This window comes from Polyodon spathula, chromosome 14, assembly GCF_017654505.1.
Source record: "Polyodon spathula isolate WHYD16114869_AA chromosome 14, ASM1765450v1, whole genome shotgun sequence".
Lineage (NCBI taxonomy): Eukaryota > Metazoa > Chordata > Actinopteri > Acipenseriformes > Polyodontidae > Polyodon > Polyodon spathula.
Genome location: NC_054547.1, coordinates 34,224,525 through 34,249,713, shown reverse-complemented (window position 1 = coordinate 34,249,713; position 25,189 = coordinate 34,224,525). Strand labels below are relative to the sequence as shown.

The 25,189-nt window shown below is 37.3% G+C and overlaps 2 protein-coding genes across 2 annotated transcripts; both read left to right on the top strand.

Moving 5' to 3' along the window:
* Positions 1-631: 631 nt before the first annotated feature.
* LOC121327186 (extracellular calcium-sensing receptor-like) lies at positions 632-4,953 on the top strand. Its single transcript, XM_041271047.1, has 6 exons — positions 632-831; positions 1,324-1,618; positions 2,159-2,974; positions 3,052-3,279; positions 3,747-3,870; positions 4,040-4,953. The coding sequence occupies exons 1-6, from the start codon at positions 632-634 to the stop codon at positions 4,951-4,953; spliced, it is 2,577 nt and encodes an 858-aa protein (XP_041126981.1).
* A 4,477-nt stretch (positions 4,954-9,430) lies between these two features.
* LOC121327211 (extracellular calcium-sensing receptor-like) lies at positions 9,431-14,858 on the top strand. Its single transcript, XM_041271096.1, has 6 exons — positions 9,431-9,630; positions 10,270-10,564; positions 11,896-12,705; positions 12,783-13,010; positions 13,643-13,766; positions 13,945-14,858. Exons 1-6 carry the CDS (start codon positions 9,431-9,433, stop codon positions 14,856-14,858), a joined length of 2,571 nt encoding a protein of 856 aa, XP_041127030.1.
* Positions 14,859-25,189: the final 10,331 nt, after the last annotated feature.

Sequence of the window (25,189 nt, the reverse complement as noted above, 5' to 3'; positions counted from 1 at the left end):
CCCGCCTCTCCACCACTCAGAGAGGGAAAGACAACACACCCTCACCCAACCACTCTGTCACTGCCATGATTGACAGGTGGATTCTATGAGTCTCTTGACCTCCCTGCAGAACAGTGTATGTGCCAGGCTGATACTGCTAAGAAACAGGAGTCTTATTTTCTCATTTATTTTCATCGTACATGTCCTAAAATCCCTGCTATTTGACTTAAATATACAGGTAGGCACATTTTCAACACAAATTAAAAATTGTAGGCCTTTCTAATTGCAATGCATATAAAACAAACATTTTTGTTCATGTGATACTATATTTACAAGGTTACTTGTCAGTGAATTAACATACATCATACATACTGTCTGCTAATTCTATCTAAATAATTAAATAAATAAATAACTAAACAAACAGCACTCTGTAATTGCTAAGTCATGAGATTCACAGTGGCTTATGCCTATATGATTACTACACAGCTGTTCTTTTTCCCCAGGCAGATTCATACCTTTGAGAATTACTGCTTTGGTGGGAGTAAGAAACTTACTTCATACTCATTTCATCACATGTGATTAGCATTGCACTACAGTATATATACTCAAGAAATTGTCCTATTTTTACTTTGACCAGAAAGACAATTTTGAAATGCTTCTCATGGCAGTAATATTAACTGCCCTTTTAACAAGGGCAGATGAACCTGTTTGCAGTTTGCGAGGCAGACCAGAATTGCCTCAGTTTTCAAAGGACGGAGACATTACAATTGGAGGAATCTTTGAATTACACCATAGCCTTGTAGATGCCAAACCTGCCTTTAAAGGAGAGCCTGAACCACTAAAATGCAAAGAGTAAGTGAAATCTACAAAACACAACTAAATTTAAGAAAAAAAAAAAAAAAACTTGTAGATATTGTTATTTATAAGCTATGGATTTCTTAGTTTTGTATGCTAAAGAACTTTCATGTTTATGTATTTTTAGAAAAAAAAGACCAAATACAAAACTGGCAGATACAGCTACATTAATAATTAAACTGAAATGACACTGTCGTTGCAGTATTCGATACATGTGCTTATCACAAAATCCTACACTATGACCAGAATGACACCAGCATGTTTCACTGCTGTTGTTAATGTCTTTTCGTTCACAAAATATTATCCAATTATTACCAGTTCAGAATTACCAGAGGGGTGGGGGTATTAGTTTTTTTTTTTTTTTTAACAGTAATAGGCATGACTAGTATCATATTTACTGATTACATTCCTACATGCGCCTCTGTTGAATGGGTATGGTTTGTTTATGTAGTTATTATCTGTATAATTAATCTGTGTATTTGTCCTTAGATTAAATTTCAGAGAATTCAAATTTGCTCAAACTATGATATTTGCCACAGAAGAAATAAACAACAGGACAGATATACTCCCTGATATATCACTGGGTTATAAGATATACGATGACTGTAGTTCCATACCTTTGGCTATAAGGGCAGGGATGGCTTTAGTGAATGAACAGGAAGAAAATATGTACTCTAACAAGTCCTGTACCAAACCATCTACTGTCCATGCTATAATAGGACCATCTAGTTCTTCACCAGCTATAGGAATTGCGACAACAGTAAGAGCTTTTAACATACCAGTGGTAAGAAATACTTACATTTTATAACCTTTCAAAATATGTATATAGTACCATATTAAAGATGTATTCATAATAGTTCTTTTTAATGCACTTGCTTTTCATATGTGCAAATGTCCAGTATGTTACAAAATCTGTTGCATTATTATCATAAACTTACTTGATGACAACTGTATCAAACCTGTTTCAAATCAATCTGAAAACCCCTCCAACTAAGCATTAAAATGGATTCTTTGTGTAAATGAATATGATGTGATAACCATTTTGAAAAAATAATGAAATATTAAAACATAAAATTATTTAAATTAGAATATATAGTTATTAGGGGTAATAGCTTTGATATGTCACAATTAAGATTACATTGACTAACTTTTCAATGTGCTTCTAATACTGCATTGCATTTTAAATACAGAATCTGGGTTCAAAGAAAAGTAAAATATCTGGTACATAAAAGATCTCTACTTCATTCACTATTATTTGTTTTCTATACAGATACATTCTTGAATAATATTTAAAATATTTTTTATTTGTTGTTGTTAATTCCAGATTAGTCACTTTGCAACCTGTGAATGTTTGAGTAACAGGAATAAGTACCCTTCGTTTTTCAGAACCATACCAAGTGATTATTATCAAAGCAGAGCCCTGGCACAGCTTGTGAAGCATTTTGGATGGACTTGGATTGGGGCTATTAGAAATGATGATGACTATGGCAACTCAGGAATGGCTACCTTTGTGAAAGCAGCCCAAGAGGAGGGAGTTTGCATTGAATATTCAGAGACCATTTACAGAACATATCCAAGAGAAAAAATAATTAAAACTGTAGATGTTATAAAAAAGTCATCTTCAAAGATTATTGTAGCTTTCGCTGCTTACATAGACCTTGAAGTGCTGCTTAAAGAACTGTTGCTTCAAAATATTACTGGTTTTCAGTGGATAGGCACTGAATCTTGGATTTCTGACAAAAACTTTGAAGTTGGAGAAAGTTTCAGAGTTCTGGGTGGGGCACTGGGTTTCACAGTCGCTAATGCAGTAATTACAGGCTTGGAGGAGTTTTTAATGAATGTCCGTCCATCTGACACCCCTGGGAATACAGGCTTAAAAGATTTTTGGGAAACTGTTTTCAGTTGCACCCTGACTACCCAAGACAAGACTGCAACAGTTAATCCATGTACAGGGTCTGAGAATTTAGCAGAGGTAAAGAATCAGTACACTGATGTAACTGATCTAGGAAATGCCAATGATGTCTATAAAGCTGTGCATGCTGTAGCCCATTCACTACACAATATGTTTACATGTAAAAGTGATCAGGGACCTTTTGCTGGTAAGACATGTGCAAATATGAAGAAGATTGAACCATGGCAGGTAAGCGACTATGTTTTATACTATTAGGAATTACATTCCTGTGTGAATCATTGTGATAACATCTTGTCTTTTTGTAGGTAGTGCATTATCTGAAAACGGTTAATTTCACAACCGAGAATGGAGTGAATGTTTATTTTGATGAGAATGGGGATCCAACTGCAAGATATGCATTAGTGAACTGGCAACTCAATAAGGAGAGCATCACACAATTTGTTACAGTTGGTCTCTATGATGCATCTTTACCAGTAGGACAACAGTTTATTATGAACAATGTCAGTATTGTTTGGGCAGGTGGTCAGGATAAGGTAATGTCTACCTATTACTATTTTAACTTTATATAATTTATATAATATTGTATTAATGTTCATAGATATGTGTACAAATGTAAGTGTGCAATACAAACACACAGTTGGGTGAATGACAGCCTTAGAGATTAAAATACAGTTAATAAGCAAGGTATGCCTGCCTTCACTATATTCATCACCAGCAGGGATAAAACAGGGTCTGGTTAGTTTTGATTGATTTTACGATCAAAAAAAAAAAAAATCATGTATTATATTCTTGATATGCCTTCATTTCCATATAAATATAAATATTGTATAAACATAAAACACATTCTAGTTAATGGAATAGGCTATATGTATTTTTATTTTTTATTTTTTCGTCCCAAACCCCATGATATGAACATCCTTAATACATACAGCCCAAAGTATTGATTACTGAATCTACTGAGCATGCTGACAGAATGTAATACATTATAATTGTTTTCAAGGCGCCTAAATCAGTGTGCAGTGAGAGCTGTCCTCCAGGCACTCGGAAGGCTGTTCAGAAAGGAAAGCCTGTTTGTTGCTTTGACTGCATACCATGTGCTGATGGAGAAATCAGCAATCAGACAGGTAGGTTAAGAAGGAGCACTGGACAAATAAAACACTCACTACACTAACCTGTCATTGCATCAGTGAGGATCTGTACCTAAACGTTAGAAGAAGAAGAAGAAGATGATGATGTTCAGGTGTAACTGCAATGGTATTAATTGATTTTTTATAATTTTTTTTTTTCTTGCAGATTCTATTGATTGTATGAAGTGCTCCTTGGAATACAGGTCGAATAACCAAAGAAACCAATGCACCTTAAAAGCCATTGAATTCCTATCACTTGGAGAAATCATGGGGATGTTGCTGATGATCCTTTCATTGATTGGGGCTTGTTTAACCACTGCTATAGCTATTGTTTTCTTTCGATTCAGAGATACCCCCATTGTTAAAGCTAATAACTCTGAACTCAGTTTCCTCCTTCTGTTTTCATTAGCACTGTGTTTCCTTTGTTCACTTACTTTCATTGGCCAGCCCTCTGAGTGGTCCTGTATGTTGCGCCACACTGCCTTTGGAATCACATTTGTCCTGTGCATCTCTTGTGTTCTGGGGAAAACAATAGTTGTGTTAATGGCGTTTAGGTCTACACTCCCTGGTAATAATATGATGAAATGGTTTGGGCCCGTCCAGCAGCGGCTAACTCTTTTTGCATTCACATTCATTCAGGCCTTAATTTGCACTATTTGGTTAATAATATCCCCTCCGTTTCCAAACAAAAACATGAACTCCTTCAAAGACAGAATCATTTTAGAATGTGACCTGGGATCTGCAGCAGCATTTTATGCTGTGTTAGGGTATATTGGGTTTCTTGCTGCCATGTGCTTTGTGCTCGCTTTTCTGGCTCGTAACCTACCAGATAACTTTAATGAAGCTAAATACATTACATTTAGCATGCTCATATTCTGTGCTGTTTGGATCACTTTCATCCCAGCCTACATCAGTTCACCTGGGAAGTACACAGTTGCTGTAGAAATATTTGCAATTTTAGCTTCCAGCTTTGGTTTGCTCTTCTGTATTTTTGCTCCTAAATGTTATATTATATTATTTAAGCCTGAGAAGAATACAAAAAAACATTTGATGGGAAAAGGGCCCTCGAAGTCACTTTGAAAAAAAAAAAAAATGTTCTAAGTATGAAAACATGGTACAAAAACACATTCATTCAAGTGTTGTAGCCCTCGCACTAGGTACCGCAGGCCGTTTTATAGAGAGCATCAATATTTGATGCTAGAAATTTTGTAAAATATTTTACAAATGCTCTCTTGTTAAAGGAATGGTTTGTAGGCCTTGTATTTAGCTGAGATATTCATTGTTAGTGTTTAGAGCTATCTTTAATTGTTTATTTCAATATTGGGATGTTTCAGGCTACTGAAAGGAGTGCAGATAAAAAAAGGTCACAGGAAAATAAACATTCACTGCTGCATTCTCTGCTGCCCATAAATGTATTTAATATATAATGTATATTATATTATTAGTGTGTTTAATGTCATTGCTCTTTTATGAAGACATCTTCAATTAAGTCAATTCCATATAAAATAAAATGATATATGAATGTTTGCTTATTTAGCTAATGTCAGGGAACCAACCATTTTCTCCAAATCAGAAGAGCGTATCTGTAGAGACTGTACTGATGTCGCTTTTACAGCGGTTACCCTTTCTCTTTCATACTAACAGAGTCTTGATAACAGCAGCACTGCTGATATCTAGCACACTGATTGGATACCCTTCCTCTGCTATGAATGCAACATTTAAACAGCTGTGATAATATACTTTATCCTTTAGATCCATTGGACACTAGAATAGCTGATTGCCCGTGGGAATTTATCAGTGTTAAAGTGATTATCAAAGAGAAAACAGGAATTGGATTATAATATCTGTATTTAGCTGCTCTAATGTAAACTACATACTCATTAAAATGCGTAATTGATCTAATAGTAGTCTGTGTTTACCCTTTTTCCTGGCACAATTAAAAAGCTTTACTACTTTATTTACTGCAGCCGTACACCAGCTCCTTGATATATCACTGGTGATAGGCTTCAATAGAACTTCTCTATAATGTTCTATAAAGTTTTAAGATCGAGTCATTTAAAAATACGCTTTTGTGAATATAATTAAATCTTTTCTTTACATTTTCTTTAATCAAAGGAACTGCTAAATTATATTGCAAAAGTCTACCAGAACCAGAAGCCGAATAGTAGTACAGTATTTCATGTTACATTTTGAAATGTCACATTTGTACATTTTTTGTCAGTTTTCCGTTAAGTATATGGAAAACTACAAAGTGGTATGTAATAAAATGTGTTAACAGTATTCAGCAGGTTTAATTCAACTTTATGAAGCAAACTTAGCTAATTCTATAGGGGGACAGAAACATTTTGGCCATAGTTCTATATTGACACACACTATAGCATTTATATTTACTCTGCATTTACTTAATGATTGTAGTAGGTCAAATAGTACATTTCAAACAGGACACTATTTAGGCTACTAAGCAAAATAGTGTATACACCTGTGAAATACAGGAATATATTACAAAATAATGTACTGTAAAAATACATATATTAATAATTAAGATAATCAGGAAGAATTGATTAAAAACTTGAAAGTCTGTTTAAAACTGCATATGCAATGTGCCATATCTTTCTAATTATCCTCTACAAATAGAATGGCCAGATTCAAATAAATAATAATAATAATAATAATAATAATAATAATAATAATAATAATAATAATAATAATAATAATAATAATAATACACATCTCTTAATTTATCATTTCCTTAATGCAAAAATAAAATATAATTGTGCATGTTTACACTTTTCTCTCTTATTTTTGTATATTCAAAATCAATATATTCACAGTACAGAAATTACAAAAGGGTAATTAATATGTACACGAGGGATAAGTCCTTTTACGTAACAAATGAAAATTAATCCCACTGCATATTCAGTTCAGTCAACTGTGCTATTGTGTGCTACCATATTATTTATTTAAACAGTTGCATTGTTGGTACCAGCAATGGTAGCCCTAGGGCCAGAGGATATATGCTTAGCAGTACTTAAAACAAAAAGGAAAAACAAAACACAGTTCAAAAACATGTAAGAAATAAAAGGTGGCCAAGCTCGGGCCGTGTGCTACTCCCGCTACACAGGGAGGTCCCGCACCAGGAACCTTCTTCCTAACATTAACTAAATAAACTGTTTTGATTAAAAATCCCCTAAAATAATCCTTAACGTAAAGTTCTTCACCTCCAGGCTGTGCTGACAAAGCACCAAACACACAAACAGCACGGCACCAAGAAGCATAAAGAAACTGGCTTTTCAGCCCTGGCATCCAATTAAACAAATTAAACATATCATTATTTACAACACAACTCAAAACCATTTGTTATTTAGAAACCCCAAAGCAAACGATACTATTTACGGGGCAGGCCTAAGCCCTGCCACAACCAGCTTTACATCTGTTTTTTTAAACATATAATTTAATGTCATTTAATCTCGAAAAATGTTACTATAAATGGCAATGTTCAATCTAATGTTTATGGCAAATAAAAAATGTACAAAATATATGTTACAATCAACATTCTTCAGGGACTATTTTTTCTCAGTGGAAGGATACATAATATATATACATTTTTTTTTCCCTTAAAAAAGTCAGTTTGTGTAATTATTTTCCCCAAAAAATGTAGCCATTTTATAACCGAAAAAACCCACTCCAGGGTGTGCGGAAAGACAATTCTTACCGCACTTCCTGGGTGGTTGAAAGCAACGCATCCAGGGCACGCGGTATGAATTGTCTTACCGCACACCCTGTTATGGGTTATTTCTTACTTATTCAAGAACACAGAATGTACAGTGGCTCTCAAAAGTATTCAACCCCCTTGGACTTTTCCACATTTTATGTGTTACAACATGGAATCAAAATGGATTTAATTAGTTTTTGCCACTGATCAACACAAAAAAAAGTCCATAATGTCAAAGTGAAAACTAAAATCTACAAACTGTTCTAAATTAATTACAAATATAAAACAGAAAATAATTGATTGCATAAGTATTCACCCCCTTTGCTACGACACACCTAAATAAGCTCCTGTGCAACCAATTGTCTTTAGAAGTCAAATAATTAGTTGAATGGAGTCCACCTGTGTGCAATTAAGGTGTTTCACATGATTTCTGGTTAAAATCACCTGTCTCTGGGAGGTCCCACAGTTGGTTAGTACATTTCCTAACAAAAACTAATCATGAAGACAAAGCAACACTCAAAGTAAATCCGAAATAAGGTTCTTCAAAAGCACCAATCAGGGGTAGGACATAAGAACATTTCCAAGGTATTGAATATCCCCCGGAGCACAGTGTAGTCCATTATTAAGAAATGGAGAGAATATGGCACAACTGTGAATCTGTCTAGAACAGGCCATCCTCAAAAACTGAGTATTCGGGCGAGAAGGGCACTAGTCAGAGAGGCCACCAAGAGGCCTATGGCAACTCTAAAGGAGTTAATCTTCCAAAGCTGAGCTGGGAGACACTGTACACATGTCAACAATAGCCCGGGTACTTCACAAAACTGGCCTTTATGGGAGAGTGGCAAAAAGAAAGCCATTGTTGAAAAAAGTTCACATCAAATCTCAGCTAGTTTGCCAGAGGCATGTGGGAGACTCTGTGACCAAGTGGAAGAAGATTCTGTGGTCTGATGAGACCAAAATAGAGCTTTTTGGCCTCAACGGTAAGCGCTATGTTTGGCGCAAGCCTAACACCGCACATCATCCTGAGAACACCGTCCCTACCATTAAGCATGGTGGTGGCAGCATCATGCTATGGGGATGCTTCTCTGCATCAGGGCCATGAAATGGCCTGGAGTGGCTTAAAAACAAAAAGGTCAATGTCCTGGAGTGGCCAAGTCAAAGCCCGGACCTCAATCCAATTGAGAATATGTGGAAAGAGCTGAAAATTGCTGTTCATATCCTCATTTTGTTGATCATTAATGAACATTTCTGTACTGTAGGTGTTGACAAGTGATTGAACAAGAAATTTTGTATTTAAATTGAAAGTGATGGTCTCGAAGAGTGGAAAGGGTCAAAGTTGAAGTATATTTTCCTCTAGGAATTATCATTTGTTGATGTCATGTTCCTTAAACCCCTTCTATTTGATTTAAATATACAGGTCGGCACATTTTCAAAACAACTGAAAAATCCTAGGCCTTTGTAATTACAATGCATATAAAGCATAAAAAAATTGTTCATGTGATACTATATTTACAAGGTTACTTGCCAGTGATACTGTATTCAGAATTAACATACATCATACATACTGTCTGCCAAACCTATTTAAATAATTAAATACATAAATAACTAAACAAACAGCACTCTGTAATTGCTAAGTCACGAGATTCACAGTGGCTTATGCCTAGATGATTACTACACAGCTGTTCTTTTTCCCCAGGCAGATTCATACCTTTGAGAATTACTGCTTTGGTGGGAGTAAGAAACTTACTTCATACTCATGTCATCACATGTGATTAGCATTGCACCACAGTATATATACTCAAGAAAATATCCTATTTTTACTTTGACCAGAAAGACAATTTTGAAATGCTACTCATGGCAGTAATATTAACTGCTCTTTTAACACGGGCAGATGAGCCTGTTTGCAGTTTGCGAGGCAGACCAGAATTGCCTCAGTTTTTAAAGGATGGAGACATTACAATTGGAGGAATCTTTCAATTACATGACAACCTTGTAGATGCCAAACCTGCCTTTAAAGGAGAGCCTGAACCACTAAAATGCAAGGAGTAAGTGAAAACATTTAAATGTAACTTAAATAGTTTTAAACTGAAATGACACTGTCGTTGCAGTATTCAACACATGTGCTTATCACAAAATCCTACACTATGACCAGAATGACATTTACATTATAGAACCAATAACATGTATCACATTATTATTTATAGTCTATGACCAGATGAATAAGTAGAAGCCACAATGGTATTAATGTATTGTAAACGGATAAATAATTTGCAGCTATATGTCCGGTCACAGGCAGACATACAGTACTTGTCCATTGTTTGATGATATTAATAAGCTGTGTGTACTTTTCATATTTTTTAACCAGTGTTTCAGTGTTGTTCTTAATATCTTTTTATTCACAAAATGTTATTCAAGTACCAGCAGTGCAGAATTACCAGGAGACTGGGGTTTTTAGTTTATTATTATTTTATAGTAACAGGCATGACTAGTGTCATATTCACTGATTTCATTCCTGCATGCGGTTCATATTTTCACTACATTGTCACTATAAGAAGCTTAAAGGGCCAGTGTCAGCCTGGAAGGAACAGTTTGGATTTGATTGGAGTCAATGGCTCTGTTGAATGTGCTTAGTTTATTTATTTAGCTTTTATCTGTATAATTATTCTGTGTATTTTTCCTTACAGTTTAGATTTCAGAGAATTACAATCAGCTCAAACTCTGATCTTTGCAATTGAAGAAATAAACAACAGGACAGATATACTCCCTGGTATATCACTGGGTTATAAGATATATGATGATTGTAGTGCTATACCTCTGACTATAAGGGCAGGGATGGCTTTAGTGAATGAGCAAGAAGAGAAACTATACTCTAACCAGTCCTGTACCAAACCATCTATTGTCCATGCTATAATAGGACCATCTAGTTCTCCACCAGCTATAGCAATTGCAACAACAATAAGAGCTTTTCAAATACCAGTGGTGAGAAAAACTATATAAACCTTTTATTACTGTAAGATAAGGTATTTATTTATAATAGTTATTTAACAAATATATTTTTTTATGTGCCTTCTTTTTCATATGTGCGATCTTATGTCCAGTATGTTACAGTATCACCGAACACACAACCACCAGTATGTAACAACGTGCATCTATATATACTATTGTGCTGGGATTCAATTACCAATTAATTATTCACTTGACATCCCAGCACGTGAACAGCTTATTTCACGGTAACCGGGGCACGAGAAGTATATGATCCCCCCTGAACTGTACTTTCCACGACACGTTAGCTACTGCGTATGTTTCCCTCTCCGTCTCCAATCCCTAGCTCCATGTGTCACCGCAACCCCAGGGCCACCAATGTGCCAGACGTGCATCTGTATATACTATGTGGCTGGGATCCTATTCATATGTGTCCCCCCTTGAACCACCGTATGCAATGGCAACCCCCACACGCAACCATAACAGGCAGGCCTAAATAGACACAGGCGTGCACTTTTTCTACAGTCAAGTCCTATCAGTGACGTATTTATTTGATGACATGTGTAAATGCATCTTTTCTGGAGGTAGGTGACCCCGTTCAAATTAATCTGAAAACCGCTCCAACCTATCATAAAAGCAAAGTCAACTTGACTCTGTACAGTTTTATATTCAGACCCATACGACAGGCATGGTCTAGCAACTAGCATTTAAAAGGGATGCTTTGTGTAACTGACTACAATGTGATAAGCGCTTTGAAAAAAAAAAAAGTGAAATACTATAACGTTAAATTATTTAAAATCAGACTATATAGTTATTATTGGATAACAGTTTGGATATGTTACTATTATGATTATACGTTTTTTTTTTTTTTTTTTTTTTTTTTTGACAAAAGTCTGACTAGCTTTTCAACAAGTTTAGAATACTGCATTGCTTTTAAATGAAGAAAACTGTGTTCCATGAAAAGTAAAAGATCTGGTACATAAAATATCTGTATTTCATTTTCTATTATTTGTTTTCTACACAGATACATTTTCTTATATTCTTGAATAACATTTATTTAAGCGGCCGATGATGGTTAAATTATTTAAAATCAGACTATATAGTTATTATTGGATAACAGTTTGGATATGTTACTATTATGATTATACTGACTAGCTTTTCAACAAGTTTAGAATACTGCATTGCTTTTAAATGAAGAAAACTGTGTTCCATGAAAAGTAAAAGATCTGGTACATAAAATATCTGTATTTCATTTTCTATTATTTGTTTTCTACACAGATACATTTTCTTATATTCTTGAATAACATTTATTTATTTTTTAATTCCAGATTAGTCACTTTGCAACCTGTGAATGTTTGAGTAACAGGAATAAGTACCCTTCGTTTTTCAGAACCATACCAAGTGATTATTATCAAAGCAGAGCCCTGGCACAGCTTGTGAAGCATTTTGGATGGACTTGGATTGGGGCTATTAGAAATGATGATGACTATGGCAACTCAGGAATGGCTACCTTTGTGAAAGCAGCCCAAGAGGAGGGGGTTTGCATTGAATATGTAGAGACCATTTACAGAACTTATCCAAGAGAAAAACTAATTAAAACTGTAGATGTTATTAAAAAATCATCTTCAAAAGTTATTGTAGCTTTCACTTCTTATACAGATTTTGAATTTCTGGTTAAAGAACTGTTGCTCCAGAATGTTACTGGTTTTCAGTGGATAGGCAGTGAAGCTTGGATTTCGGAGATTGCAGCAGGAGAAAGTTTCAGAGTTGTGGGTGGGGCACTGGGTTTTGTAGTTAGTAATGCAGTAATTACAGGTTTGGATCAGTTTTTAATGAATGTCCGTCCATCTGACACCCCTGGGAATACAGGCTTAAAAGATTTTTGGGAAACTGTTTTCAGTTGCACCCTGACTACCCAAGACAAGACTGCATCGGTTAATCCATGTACAGGGTATGAGAATTTAGCAGAGATAAAGAATCAGTACACTGATGTAACTGATCTAAGAAATGCTTATGATGTCTATAAAGCTGTGTATGCTGTAGCCCATTCACTACACGACATGCTTGCATGCAAAAGTGGCCAGGGACCTTTTGCTGGTAAGACTTGTGCAAATAAGAAGAAGATTGAACCATGGCAGGTAAGCGACTATGTTTTATACTATTAGGAATTACATTCCTGTGTGAATCATTGTGATCATATCTTGTCTTTTTGTAGGTAGTACATTATCTGAAAACAGTTAATTTCACTACCAAGAATGGAGAGAATGTTTATTTTGATGAGAATGGGGATCCAACTGCAAGATATGCATTAGTTAACTTGCAACGCAATAAAGAGAGCATCACACACTGTGTTACAGTTGGTATCTATGATGCATCTTTACCAGAAGAACAACAGTTTATTATGAATAATGTCAGTATTGTTTGGGCAGGTGGTCAGGATAAGGTAATGTCTTCCTAATACTATTCTAACTTTATCAATGTTGTATTAATGTTCATAGATATGTGTAGTAATATAAGTGCACAATACAGACACACAGTAGGGCAGGGTGAATGACAGCCTTAGAGATTAAAACACAGTTAATACGCAGTGTATACCTGCCTTCATTATAATCAAAACGAGCAGGGAACAACAGGGTCTGGTTAGTTTTAATTGCTTTTACAATCGCAAAAAATAAAATAAAAATCATGGATTATATTCTCAATATACCCTCCATTTCATTATATCTTTTGCAATGATTTTTTTAATAAAAATAAAACACATTCCAGTTAATGGGCTATATGTATACATTTTTTTTATATACATTTTTCATGGTACTTATGTGTTTCATTTATGTTACAGCGAAACAGGTCTAAAGTACATGTATATCTCCTAGCAACTAATAAAAGGAAGAATTTCTTATGGTGAAACAAGATAGGTGTACACATCGCAGATAAGTTAAAACTGAAATAACAGCATTACGACTTCGTGCCCAAACCCCATGATATGAACATCCTTAATACATACTCACCAATGTCTTGATTATTGAATATTGTGAGTATGCTGACAGAATGTAATACATTGTAATTGTTTTCAAGGCGCCTAAATCAGTGTGCAGTGAGAGCTGTCCTCCAGGCACTCGGAAGGCTGTTCAGAAAGGAAAGCCTGTTTGTTGCTTTGATTGCATACCATGTGCTGATGGCGAAATCAGCAATCAGACAGGTAGGTTAAGAAGGAGCACTGATCATTGCACCTCAGAGGATCTGTACTTAACTGTTATACTACTACTACAACTACGACTACTACTACTACTACTACTACAGATTGTACATACGATTTTCAGGTGCTGACTTATTCACACCATGGTATTAACAGATTTTATATTCATTTTTTCTTGCAGATTCTATTGATTGTATGAAGTGCCCTTTGGAATACAGATCGAATAACCAAAAAAAACAATGCATCTTAAAAGCCATTGAATTCCTATCATTTGGAGAAATCATGGGGATATTACTGATGATCCTTTCATTGACTGGGGCTTGTTCAACCACTGCTATAGCTATTGTTTTCTTTCGATTCAGAGATACACCCATTGTTAAAGCTAATAACTCTGAACTCAGTTTCCTCCTTCTGTTTTCATTAGCACTGTGTTTCCTTTGTTCACTTACTTTCATTGGCCAGCCCTCTGAGTGGTCCTGTATGTTGCGCCACACTGCCTTTGGGATCACATTTGTCCTGTGCATCTCTTGTGTTCTGGGGAAAACAATAGTCGTGTTAATGGCATTTAGGTCTACACTTCCTGGTAATAATATGATGAAATGGTTTGGGCCCATCCAGCAGCGGCTAACTCTTTTTGCATTCACATTCATTCAGGCCTTAATTTGCACTCTTTGGTTAATAACATCTCCTCCGTTTCCAAACAAAAACATGAACTCCTTCAAAGACAGAATCATTTTAGAATGTGACCTGGGATCTGCAGCAGCATTTTATGCTGTGTTAGGGTATATTGGGTTTCTTGCTGCCATGTGCTTTGTGCTCGCTTTTCTGGCTCGTAACCTACCAGATAACTTTAATGAAGCTAAATACATTACATTTAGCATGCTCATATTCTGTGCTGTTTGGATCACTTTCATCCCAGCTTACATCAGTTCACCTGGGAAGTACACAGTTGCTGTAGAAATATTTGCAATTTTAGCTTCCAGCTTTGGTTTGCTTTTCTGTATTTTTGCTCCTAAATGTTATATTATATTATTTAAGCCTGAGAAGAATACAAAAAAACATTTGATGGGAAAAGGGCCCTCAAAGCCACTTTGAAAATAATTAATAAAAATGTTCTAAATATGAAAACATGGTATAAAAACGCATTCATTCAAGTGTTGTAGCCCTCGCATTAGGAAACGCAGGTCCTTTTTTAAAGACAGCTTCAAAGTTGCTCTTATACAGCATGTTAGAACATTCACTTTATTTATTTATTTATTATATATATATATATATATATATATATATATATATATATATATATATATATATATATATATATATATATATATTTATTATATAAATATAAAATGGGAATTATAGCAATCCATGTTAGTCATGTATGCATTTTTTTCTAGGTACAGTATTAGATTTTATAATAGCTATGTCTGTAAGCCAGCACACTGCATTATCCAGCAGAATATTCTGTTCCCAGGTTAGACAGGTTGTACTGTACAATATTGGATGCTAGAAATTCTGTAATACGTTTTACAAATGCTCTCTTGTTAAAGGAATGGTTTGTAGGCTTCAAATTTAGCTGAGATATTCATTGTTAGTGTTTAGAGCTATCTTTAATTGTTTATTTCAACAGTGGAATGTTTCAGGCCACTGAATGGAGTGCAGACAAAAAAAGGTCACAGGAAAATAAACATTCAACTTTTTCTGTTGCCCCTAAATGTATTTAACAGATAAAGTATATTATATTATTAGTGTGTTTAAGGTCATTGCCATGTTATGGAGACATATGTTTAATGAAGTAAATTCTATATAAAATAAAATTATATGAATGTTTGCTACTTAGCTAATGCCAGGGAACCAACCGTTTTCTCCACATCAGAAGAGCGTGTCTGTAGAGACTGTACTGATGTCACTTTTACAGAGGTTACGCATTCTCTTTCATACTAACAGAGCCTTGATTACAGCAGCGCTGTTGATATCTAGCACACTGATACCCTTCTGCTATGAGTGCAACATTTAAACAGCTGTGATAATACATTGTATCCTTTAGAGCCATTAGACACTAGAATAGCTGATTGCCCGTGGGGATTTATAAGTGTTAAAGTGATTATCAAAGACACAGCAGGAGTTGGATTATAACATCTGCATTTAGCTGTTCTAATGTAATCTACATACTCATTAAAATGTGTAATGGATCTAATTGTAAACTGTGTTTGTTGTTTTAGGCACAATTAAAAGGCTTTACTATTTTATTTACTGCAACCTGCAAATCAGCAGGTATAATTTGACTTTATGAAGGAAACTTAGTTAATCTATAGGGGGATGGAGAACTTTTGGCCATAGATCTATATTGACACACACTACAGCATTTATATTTTTTTACTCCGCATTTATGGTTGTAGTAGGTCAAATAGTACATTGCAAACAGGACAGTAGTTAGGCTACTAAACACAGTAATGCATGAACCAGTGAAATACAGGACTATATTACAAAATAATGCCAGGGGCGGATAAATCAGTAGTCCGGGCACCCAGGACTACCAAAAATTGGGTCCGGACTACCGAACTGTAACGATGCAAAGCCCGCGGGACTACAGGTGTCTTCTATTTTCTATTTCTTTTTTAAGCAGTTAATTCAAATATCTTCTATATAGAATATCTTTGGTTACTTTGTACAGAGTATAAAACAGCTCAGTTTACTTCCCGTTTAGTACACGCCTACTCAGTTGAAGCGGTAGCTATAGTAACCAGAGGATCCAGTTGTGATTGGTTCATACCTTAAGATTCATGACATTCCTTTTTTTTTTTTTTTTAATCGCGCATTAGTTGCTTGCAAGATCACTGACATCTGAGACTTCTGAACAAACACCTGATGCGTACTTTCAAATACCCATCAGGTCCGGGCACTTGAAATACCTTCGCTTCACATTTCAGGGCAGGTTCTATGAGTACTCCATACTCCCTTTCGGCCTGTCCCTTGCTTCTCGCACCTTTTCCAAGTGCATTGATGTCATTCTGGCCCCCCTGCGGGTTAAGGGCGTTCGACTGATGCATTACCTATAAGACTGGCTCATCTGTGCTCAGTCACAGGAGCAAGCCCTGGCACATATGGCGTTGGTCACAGACCACCTCCAACGGCTCGGTCTCAGGATGAACCTGCAGAAGTGCCACCTCACGCCAAGCCAGCAATCGGATTTCCTGGGCCTCCACCTGGACTCTGTATCTATAAAGGCCACACTTCAACTCAGAGAGTTACCGCAATAGAGTCTTGCCTATCCCTATTCAGGTTGAGAGAAACAGTAAGCATGGTGCTGTGTCAGCGCATGCTGGGGTTGATGGCTGCTGCCTCGCAGGCCCTTCCTTTGAGCCTTCTCCACGAAATGCCTTACCAGGCCTGGATCAATTTGTTTGAGCTTCACCCGCAACAAGACAGACATTGCAGGCTGGTGATATACCAGTCCTGCTGGAGAACCCTGTGCTGCTGGAGGATCCCCTCCAACCTTCGTCAGGGGACAACCATGGGCCCCCTTTTTCCAGAGGGAAGTAATCACCACAGACGTCTCCAACCACGGCTGGGGCGCAGTCTGGAACGGTGTGGAGACTCGAAGAGTGTGGACGGGGCCTTGGGCCTCAGCCCACATCAATGTCCTGGAACTCAGGGCAGTAAATCTCGCCGTACAGCACTTTCTTAAGGTGATCCAGAACAAACACGTGTTGGTGCGGTCAGACAACACCACGGTCGTGGCATATATCAACCGCCAGGGTGGCCTGAGATCTCTGAGCCTTCACCGCATGGCGGTTCGGCTGTTACTGTGGTCGCAGACCTGGCTGGCTTCTCTTCGAGCAGTCCACTTACCGGGCTGATTCAACCACCCTGCAGATCTCCTCTCCAGAGGAGATCACCTGGCCTCAGAATGGCGTTTCCACCCCAGGGCGGTGGAACACATCTGGGAGTGGTTGGGCAGAGCAGATGTAGATCTCTTCACCTCGCGGAAGTGTACGCACTGCCCTCTTTGGTTCTCAATGAGAGACCTCAACAGTCCCTTAGGAGTCGACGCTCGGTCCCACGAGTGGCCAACTTGTCTCCTATGTGCCTTCCCACAGATACCACTGCTCCACGCCTTCCTAAAGAAGGTCAGGGTAGAGAAAGCTTCAGTGCTTCTAGTAGCTCCTCGGTGGCCCCGAAGGACCTGGTTTTCGACTGGTGCAACTCCTGCACGGCCAGCCGAGGCAGATTTCCCTGCGGGCGGATCTCCTCTCTCAGGCTAAGGGCGATCTGTGGCACCCGAATCCCCAGCTGATTCAGCTATGGGTCTGGCCCCTGAACGGGAACGCCTGTCAGCTCTAGGGCTGTCATCGGCAGTTACTGCCACTATTCAGAGTGCGAGAGCTCCCTCTACCGGTCACAATACGCGTATAAGTGGCAGTTATTTCAGGACTGGTGTCTGGTCCAGGGCCAGGACCCAGTTACCTGCCCCACGGCAGTTATCTTACAGTTTCTCCAGAAAATATTAGATGACAGTAGGTCCCCTTCCACATCGAAGGTGTACCCAGCTGTCATATCTGCTTGTCACATATGCATAGATGGGTTATCGCCTGGGAACCATTTCCTGGCGTCCCAATTTCTTCAGGGTTCGAGGATGCTGTGTCCTCCGAGGACATCTAGCCTCCCCTCGTGGCGCCTTGATGTGGTGCTGGAAGCCTTTACAAAAACCCCATTTGAGCCATTCCATACTGTGGATCTGAAGCTCATGTCTCTAAAGACTGCATTTTTGCTTCAGCAAAACGTGTGGGCGAGCTGCATGCACTTTCAGTGCACCCTTCTTGCACTCACTTTGCTGAACACGGGTCTAGAGTCTCCATGCGACCAAACTCGGCATTTTTGCCTAAAGTAATATCCCCGTTCCGCGGGAACCAATCTGTGGAGTTGATGGCATTCCATCCTCCCTTCCCTTCTCTGGAGGAGCAACGGCTGCACATGCTCTGCCCAGTGCGGGCATTGAGGTGCTATATTTACCGTACAAGGGGTGTCAGACACACTGAACAGTTGTTTGTGTGCTATGGTTCTAGAACGCTGGGCCAGGCATTGTCTAATCAACGTCTCTCCCATTGGATAGTGGACGCCACTGCTCTGCCTTATGAATCTGCTGGCCTTCCCCCTCCGGGACAATTGAAGGAGCATTCTACCAGGGGTATGGCGACGTCCTGGGCCCTCTTTCGAGGTGTCCCAGTGTCGGAAATAAGTGCTGCAGCTAGCTGGGCTACGCCACACACTTTCATGAGGTTCGACAGACTGAATGTACTGGATTCATCTGCTTCACTTTTTGGAGCATTGGTCTTGGATTCTATTATATTAGTGGAACAGACCACTTAGTGTTAGTCTGATTTAAACTGCTGTACTCTCTGAGTACGCTCTCCAGCTTTACCAATGTGGTAAGCGTATCCCAGTACGATATCGTACTGTTAAAGACCCTCTGTTCATAGAACAATATTAAGACACATGTCTTTCTAACCAGACGCTGAGGCGCTGTTCCGTGTATTTTTTACATGTGGACCGATCTTGTCCTACTGCCGCATAGTCTCCCTCGTGACTGTTTTGGCACACAGTACCCTTAAGTTGATGGTGTAGGGTCGCAAAATAAAGTGCATAGATGTTCAGAGACAATCAATCACACCGATTGTTGCATCAAAGGTTTATTGCAGTGGTCATCAAAATACAAAGCGCTCCGGAGAATAACAGTCACTTCATCAGTAACTAGTGTATTCTGCTGGGGTAAAGCACATACATGGGTTATATAGTTCCTACATAAAATTCCCTGCTCCTATCAGGATTTGGCACTTAGTAGACAATTCATCCATCCCTACCCCCTAAACTCATATACTCAACCAATAGAGGATAGCTGTGGGGCATGATTGCCCCCTCTTGCGGTTGTTATGTTCATTTCGGTGGTCACACCAAATATTGATTTGATGTAGATTTTTCTTCTGTTCACTCACTTTGCATTTTATTAATTGATAAACATAAACTATTAACATGTCTATTTTTGAAAGCATTCTTACTTTACAGCATTTTTTCACACATGCCTAAAACTTTTGCACAGTACTGTGTGTGTATATATATATATATATATATATATATATATATATATATATATATATATATATATATATATATATATAAATAGATGGGCTTCAGTGTTTTACAGGAAAGTAAATTCATATAGGGTTTCTGTGACATTATCACTTACTAGACCAAAGGTCGAGCAATTTATAAACTGTCACAGAAATCCGAGATGGAACTGTTTTCCTGTACTCACTAAAGAGGCCCATCTATTATTTTTTTTACAATACATGGATACCCTTGTGATGCTAATATTAAAGACGAGGTTCAGCAGTACAGTTGTTTTTCTTTTTAAACGTAGTGTTTCAGTGCTGTACAGACGTTCTATGTCATTATCCGTTTTTCCAGTTTCTCTGATGGTGTTTACAGGGCCAAGTCATGACCGTTTTCCTCACAATGTTTTGGCTGTACTTCTCAGGATTTGAGTTTCCACGTAGTTATGACTCAGGATGACAATTCGGGCCATGACAATGCAAATTATTGCAATTATAGTGATTTAGGGGAGGGTATACTTAAATGTCCCTGTCTGCATACTAATTAGGGAAAGAATGAACAAGATACATGAGTTCACATGTTACTGCGCCCATTGTGAATTACGTCGCACATTAGCTACTTGTTTGTCTGGTTACCTTTCCAACACACACACACACACACACACACACACACACACAATTATATAAAATATAACTTCGACAAGTTTACTACTTTGAATTTATATTTGTGTGTATGTGTTTGTGGAACATCTAAAAGTTACATTTCATTAACACTAGAAGCGCCTTTTAAAATACATTTTTTATTTTTTATACATATAATAAACCCCTTTATGTTTAACTGTTCATTTAAAAACATTTGAGTTGTATCCAATAATTTGTCTTGCATTTCAATAATATTGATGATGTTTAAAATGTACCGGCGGTTCTAGTGTTGAAGTAGTCCATAATGTGTGTGTGTGTGTTTGTGTGTGTGTGTGTGTGTTTGTGTGTGTGTGTGTGTGTGTGTGTGTGTGTGTGTGTGTGTGTGTGTTGGGGGGGGGGGGGGGGTGTGTGTGTCTATGTTTTCTACAATTCCTGCTTCGGTTTACATGTGTTTTTACAGCTATTTTTATAGTAAGAAAGGGATTGACCCTGCCCATAAAGTCGTGCTGACCAAAGGATATTCTTTTGTTGTTTTGCAGTCAACAGTCAATTTTCATGTGTATGTAAACCCAGCCTCTGAGATACGAATGTACCTTTGATTCTCATTTTGTTGATCATTATTGAACAACTCTGTACTGTGGGTGTTGTTGAGTGGTTGAAAACGAGACATTTTGTGTTTGAATTGAAAGTGATGGTCTCGAAGAATGGAAAGGGTCAAAGTTAAAGTAAATTTTCCTCTAGAGGAATTATAACTTTTTGACATCACTACTGTTGTATTATGCCTTTATTTTAGAATGGCTCAGGATGCAAATATAGCCTTCATCCATGTATGTTAAAACGTTTTGCTTATTTGCGTTTTATTCCTATCATTTATTTATTTATTTTGTCTTTGTTATTGTCATTGTTTATTACACATACTGTTTGTTTTTTTCCCCAACACAGCTTTTTTTCTTACATTAGAATTGTAGTAATTCAAAATATATTTTTTTTGTTAAATCCCTTTCCTACTTTCACCTGAAGAAAAGACCTTTGAGGTCTTGGAAGCTTGTGATTAATTATTGTTTAGTTAGTCCAATAAAACGGTATTGCATCTCCTTCTCTTCATCTGTCGTCTCTGAGCTGATACGACTACCATTTCATCTATGAAAAACATACTGTAATAGTATTGTAGCGTGCACAGGGGTAGGGGTCAGGGCTGGTAGATGTCGCAATCTATAATCTACATGCAGACATAAGCTCGACAACTGCTCCAGCAAGGGAGCACAGCTCTTAAGAACATAAGAACATAAGAAAGTTTACAAACGAGAGGAGGCCATTCGGCCCATCTTGCTCGTTTGGTTGTTAGTAGCTTATTGATCCCAAAATCTCATCAAGCAGCTTCTTGAAGGATCCCAGGGTGTCAGCTTCAACAACATTACTGGGGAGTTGATTCCAGACCCGCACAATTCTCTGTGTAAAAAAGTGTCTCCTATTTTCTGTTCTGAATGCCCCTTTTTCTAAACTCCATTTGTGACCCCTGGTCCTTGTTTCTTTTTTCAGGCTGAAAAAGTCCCTTGGGTCGACACTGTCAATACCTTTTAGAATTTTGAATGCTTGAATTAGGTCGCCATGTAGTCTTCTTTGTTCAAGACTGAACAGATTCAATTCTTTTAGCCTGTCTGCATATGACATGCCTTTTAAGCCCGGAATAATTCTGGTCGCTCTTCTTTGCACTCTTTCTAGAGCAGCAATATCTTTTTTATAGCGAGGTGACCAGAACTGCACACAATATTCAAGATGAGGTCTTACAAGTGCATTGTACAGTTTTAACATTACTTCCCTTGATTTAAATTCAACACTTTTCACAATGTATCCGAGCATCTTGTTAGCCTTTTTTGTAGCTTCCCCACATTGTCTAGATGAAGACATTTCTGAGTCAACAAAAACTCCTAGGTCTTTTTCATAGATTCCTTCTCCAATTTTAATATCTCCCATATGATATTTATAATGTACATTTTTATTTCCTGCGTGCAGTACCTTACACTTTTCTCTATTAAATGTCATTTGCCATGTGTCTGCCCAGTTCTGAATCTTGTCTAGATCATTTTGAATGACCTTTGCTGCTGCAACAGTGTTTGCCACTCCTCCTACTTTTGTGTCGTCTGCAAATTTAACAAGTTTGCTTACTATACCAGAATCTAAATCATTAATGTAGATTAGGAATAGCAGAGGACCTAATATGATCCCTGTGGTACACCGCTGGTTACCACACTCCATTCTGAGGTTTTTTCCTCTAATCAGTACTTTCTGTTTTCTACATGTTAACCACTCCCTAATCCATGTACATGTGTTTCCTTGAATCCCAACTGCGTTCAGTTTGAGAATTAATCTTTTGTGCGGGACTTTGTCAAAAGCTTTCTGGAAATCTAAATAAACCATGTCATATGCTTTGCAATTATCCATTATCGATGTTGCATCCTCAAAAAAATCAAGCAAGTTAGTTAGGCACGATCTCCCTTTCCTAAAACCATGTTGACTGTCTCCCAGTACCCTGTTACCATATAGGTAATTTTCCATTTTGGATCTTATTATAGTTTCCATAAGTTTGCATATAATAGAAGTCAGGCTTACTGGTCTGTAGTTACCTGGTTCAGTTTTGTTAAAAAAAAAAAAAAAAAAAAAAAAAAAAAAAAAAAAAAAAAAAAAAAAAAAAAAAAAAAAAAAAAAAAACTCCCTTTTTGTGGATCGGTATTACGTTTGCAATTTTCCAGTCTGTCGGTACCACCCCTGTGTCAAGAGACTGCTGCATGATCTTGGTTAGCGGTTTGTAAATTACTTCTTTCATTTCTTTGAGTACTACTGGGAGGATCTCATCCGGCCCAGGGGATTTGTTTATTTTAAGAGCTCCTAGTCCCTTTAACACTTCTGCCTCAGTTATGCTAAAGTTATTTAAAACTGGATAGGAACTGGATGACATGTGGGGCATGTTGTCAGTATCTTCCTTTGTAAAAACTTGTGAAAAGTAATCATTTAACATATTTGCTATTTTTTCTTCTTCCTCTACGATTTTGCCATTTGTATCTCTTAAACATTTAATCTCCTCTTTGAATGTTCTCTTGCTGTTGTAATATTGGAAAAACATTTTGGAATTGGTTTTAGCTCCCTTAGCAATGTTCATTTCTATTTCTCTCTTGGCCTTTCTAACTTCCTTTTTGACTTGCGTTTGCAGTTCTGTGTACTCTTTCTGCATACTTTCTTTTTGGTCCTTTTTTAATACTCTGTAAAGTGCCTTTTTTCGCTGAATATTTTTTTTAATTGATCTATTAAACCATTTTGGCAATTTAGTTTTACATTTAGATTTGTCTACTTTAGGGATATAATTGTTTTGCGCCTCTAGTACTACATTTTTGAAGAACAACCATCCTTCTTCTGTGGGTGTTTTCTCTATTTTACTCCAATCTACTTCTGTTAGTCTCTGTTTCATGCCTTCATAGTTTGCTTCTCTAAAATTGTAAACCTTAGCTTTAGTCTTTACTTTTGGGGATTTAAAAAACACTTCAAATGAGACCATGTTGTGGTCTGAGTTTGCCAGTGGTTCTCTGACCTCTGTTTTAGTTATTCTATCTTCGTTATTTGAAAAGACTAAATCAAGGCATGCCTCCCCTCTAGTGGGTGCCTTCACAAATTGTGTTAGGAAGCAGTCATTTGTCATTTCCACCATTTCTATTTCATCCTTCGCGCTACCCACCGGGTTTTCCCATTTTATTTGGGGGAAGTTGAAATCCCCCATTAGTATGGCTTCTCCTTTGCTACACACATTTCTAATGTCATTGTATAACAGATTATTGTGCTCACCGTCTGAATCTGGCGGTCTATAGCATGCTCCTATTATTATGCCTTTTGAAATTTTGTCTGTTATTCTGACCCATATTGATTTGGTTTTATTTTCTTTGTCCAGGTTTAACACCTGGGCTTCAAGACTGTTTATAGCGCTTGAGTACAGCAGTACCAGCACTATGCTTCAAAGCAAGAGGTCCTGGGTTCATGTCTCACCTCCGCCTGTGAGAAGACCCTGCTTGAGGGAACCGAGGTTCGCCACAGTATTAACCTGTGATCATCAGGCTTTACTACACATTTGTATCAATCAGTTATTTTCTTGGCATGTCAAGCAAATAAAACCTACTCAACTGAATGAAATACAGATCTTGAAAAGTATACCTCTCTCTGGAAGCTGTTCTTATCTCATTCCAGTTCATCCTCTACAGTACTGGCCCCTTATTCAAGAATACAAAATGTACGTCCTCTGGAACTAAAATTATGTCAGTATCCAAACCAGCTGAGTTGCATCCACTGACCTTATACATTGCAATTAATTTATACAATTATCAAAGTTAAATAAGTATGCTACAATAGAACTTTACATAATTACATATTTTTCCATTACAGGGATGGAAATAAAACTCCCATTGCAAAGCAGTTGAGCCATTTTTGGTTTTACTATGAGTTTAATAAGACACACCTGAACTTGTTACCTATAAATTAAGGATAATCAAGCAAATATTTAAAAGCTGAAATGGGTGAAACGGCTAAGAAATAGGAGTCTTATTTTCAGCCTTGCATTCCTCTTAAATTGCATTTATTTTCATAGTGCATGACCCTTAAACCCCTGTTATTTGACTTAAACATATAGGTTAC

What these genes read in the sequence shown, in the direction of transcription:
- LOC121327211 (XM_041271096.1), top strand. Translation starts at nt 9,431, where the DNA reads ATGCTACTCATGGCAGTAATATTAACTGCTCTTTTAACACGGGCAGAT. An exon ending in GAACCACTAAAATGCAAGGA is followed by an intron (nt 9,631 to 10,269) that starts GTAAGTGAAAAC and finishes TTTTCCTTACAG; the next exon opens with TTTAGATTTCAGAGAATTAC. An exon ending in AGAAGATTGAACCATGGCAG is followed by an intron (nt 12,706 to 12,782) that starts GTAAGCGACTAT and finishes GTCTTTTTGTAG; the next exon opens with GTAGTACATTATCTGAAAAC.
- LOC121327186 (XM_041271047.1), top strand. Translation starts at nt 632, where the DNA reads ATGCTTCTCATGGCAGTAATATTAACTGCCCTTTTAACAAGGGCAGAT. An exon ending in GAACCACTAAAATGCAAAGA is followed by an intron (nt 832 to 1,323) that starts GTAAGTGAAATC and finishes ATTTGTCCTTAG; the next exon opens with ATTAAATTTCAGAGAATTCA. An exon ending in GAGCTTTTAACATACCAGTG is followed by an intron (nt 1,619 to 2,158) that starts GTAAGAAATACT and finishes TGTTAATTCCAG; the next exon opens with ATTAGTCACTTTGCAACCTG.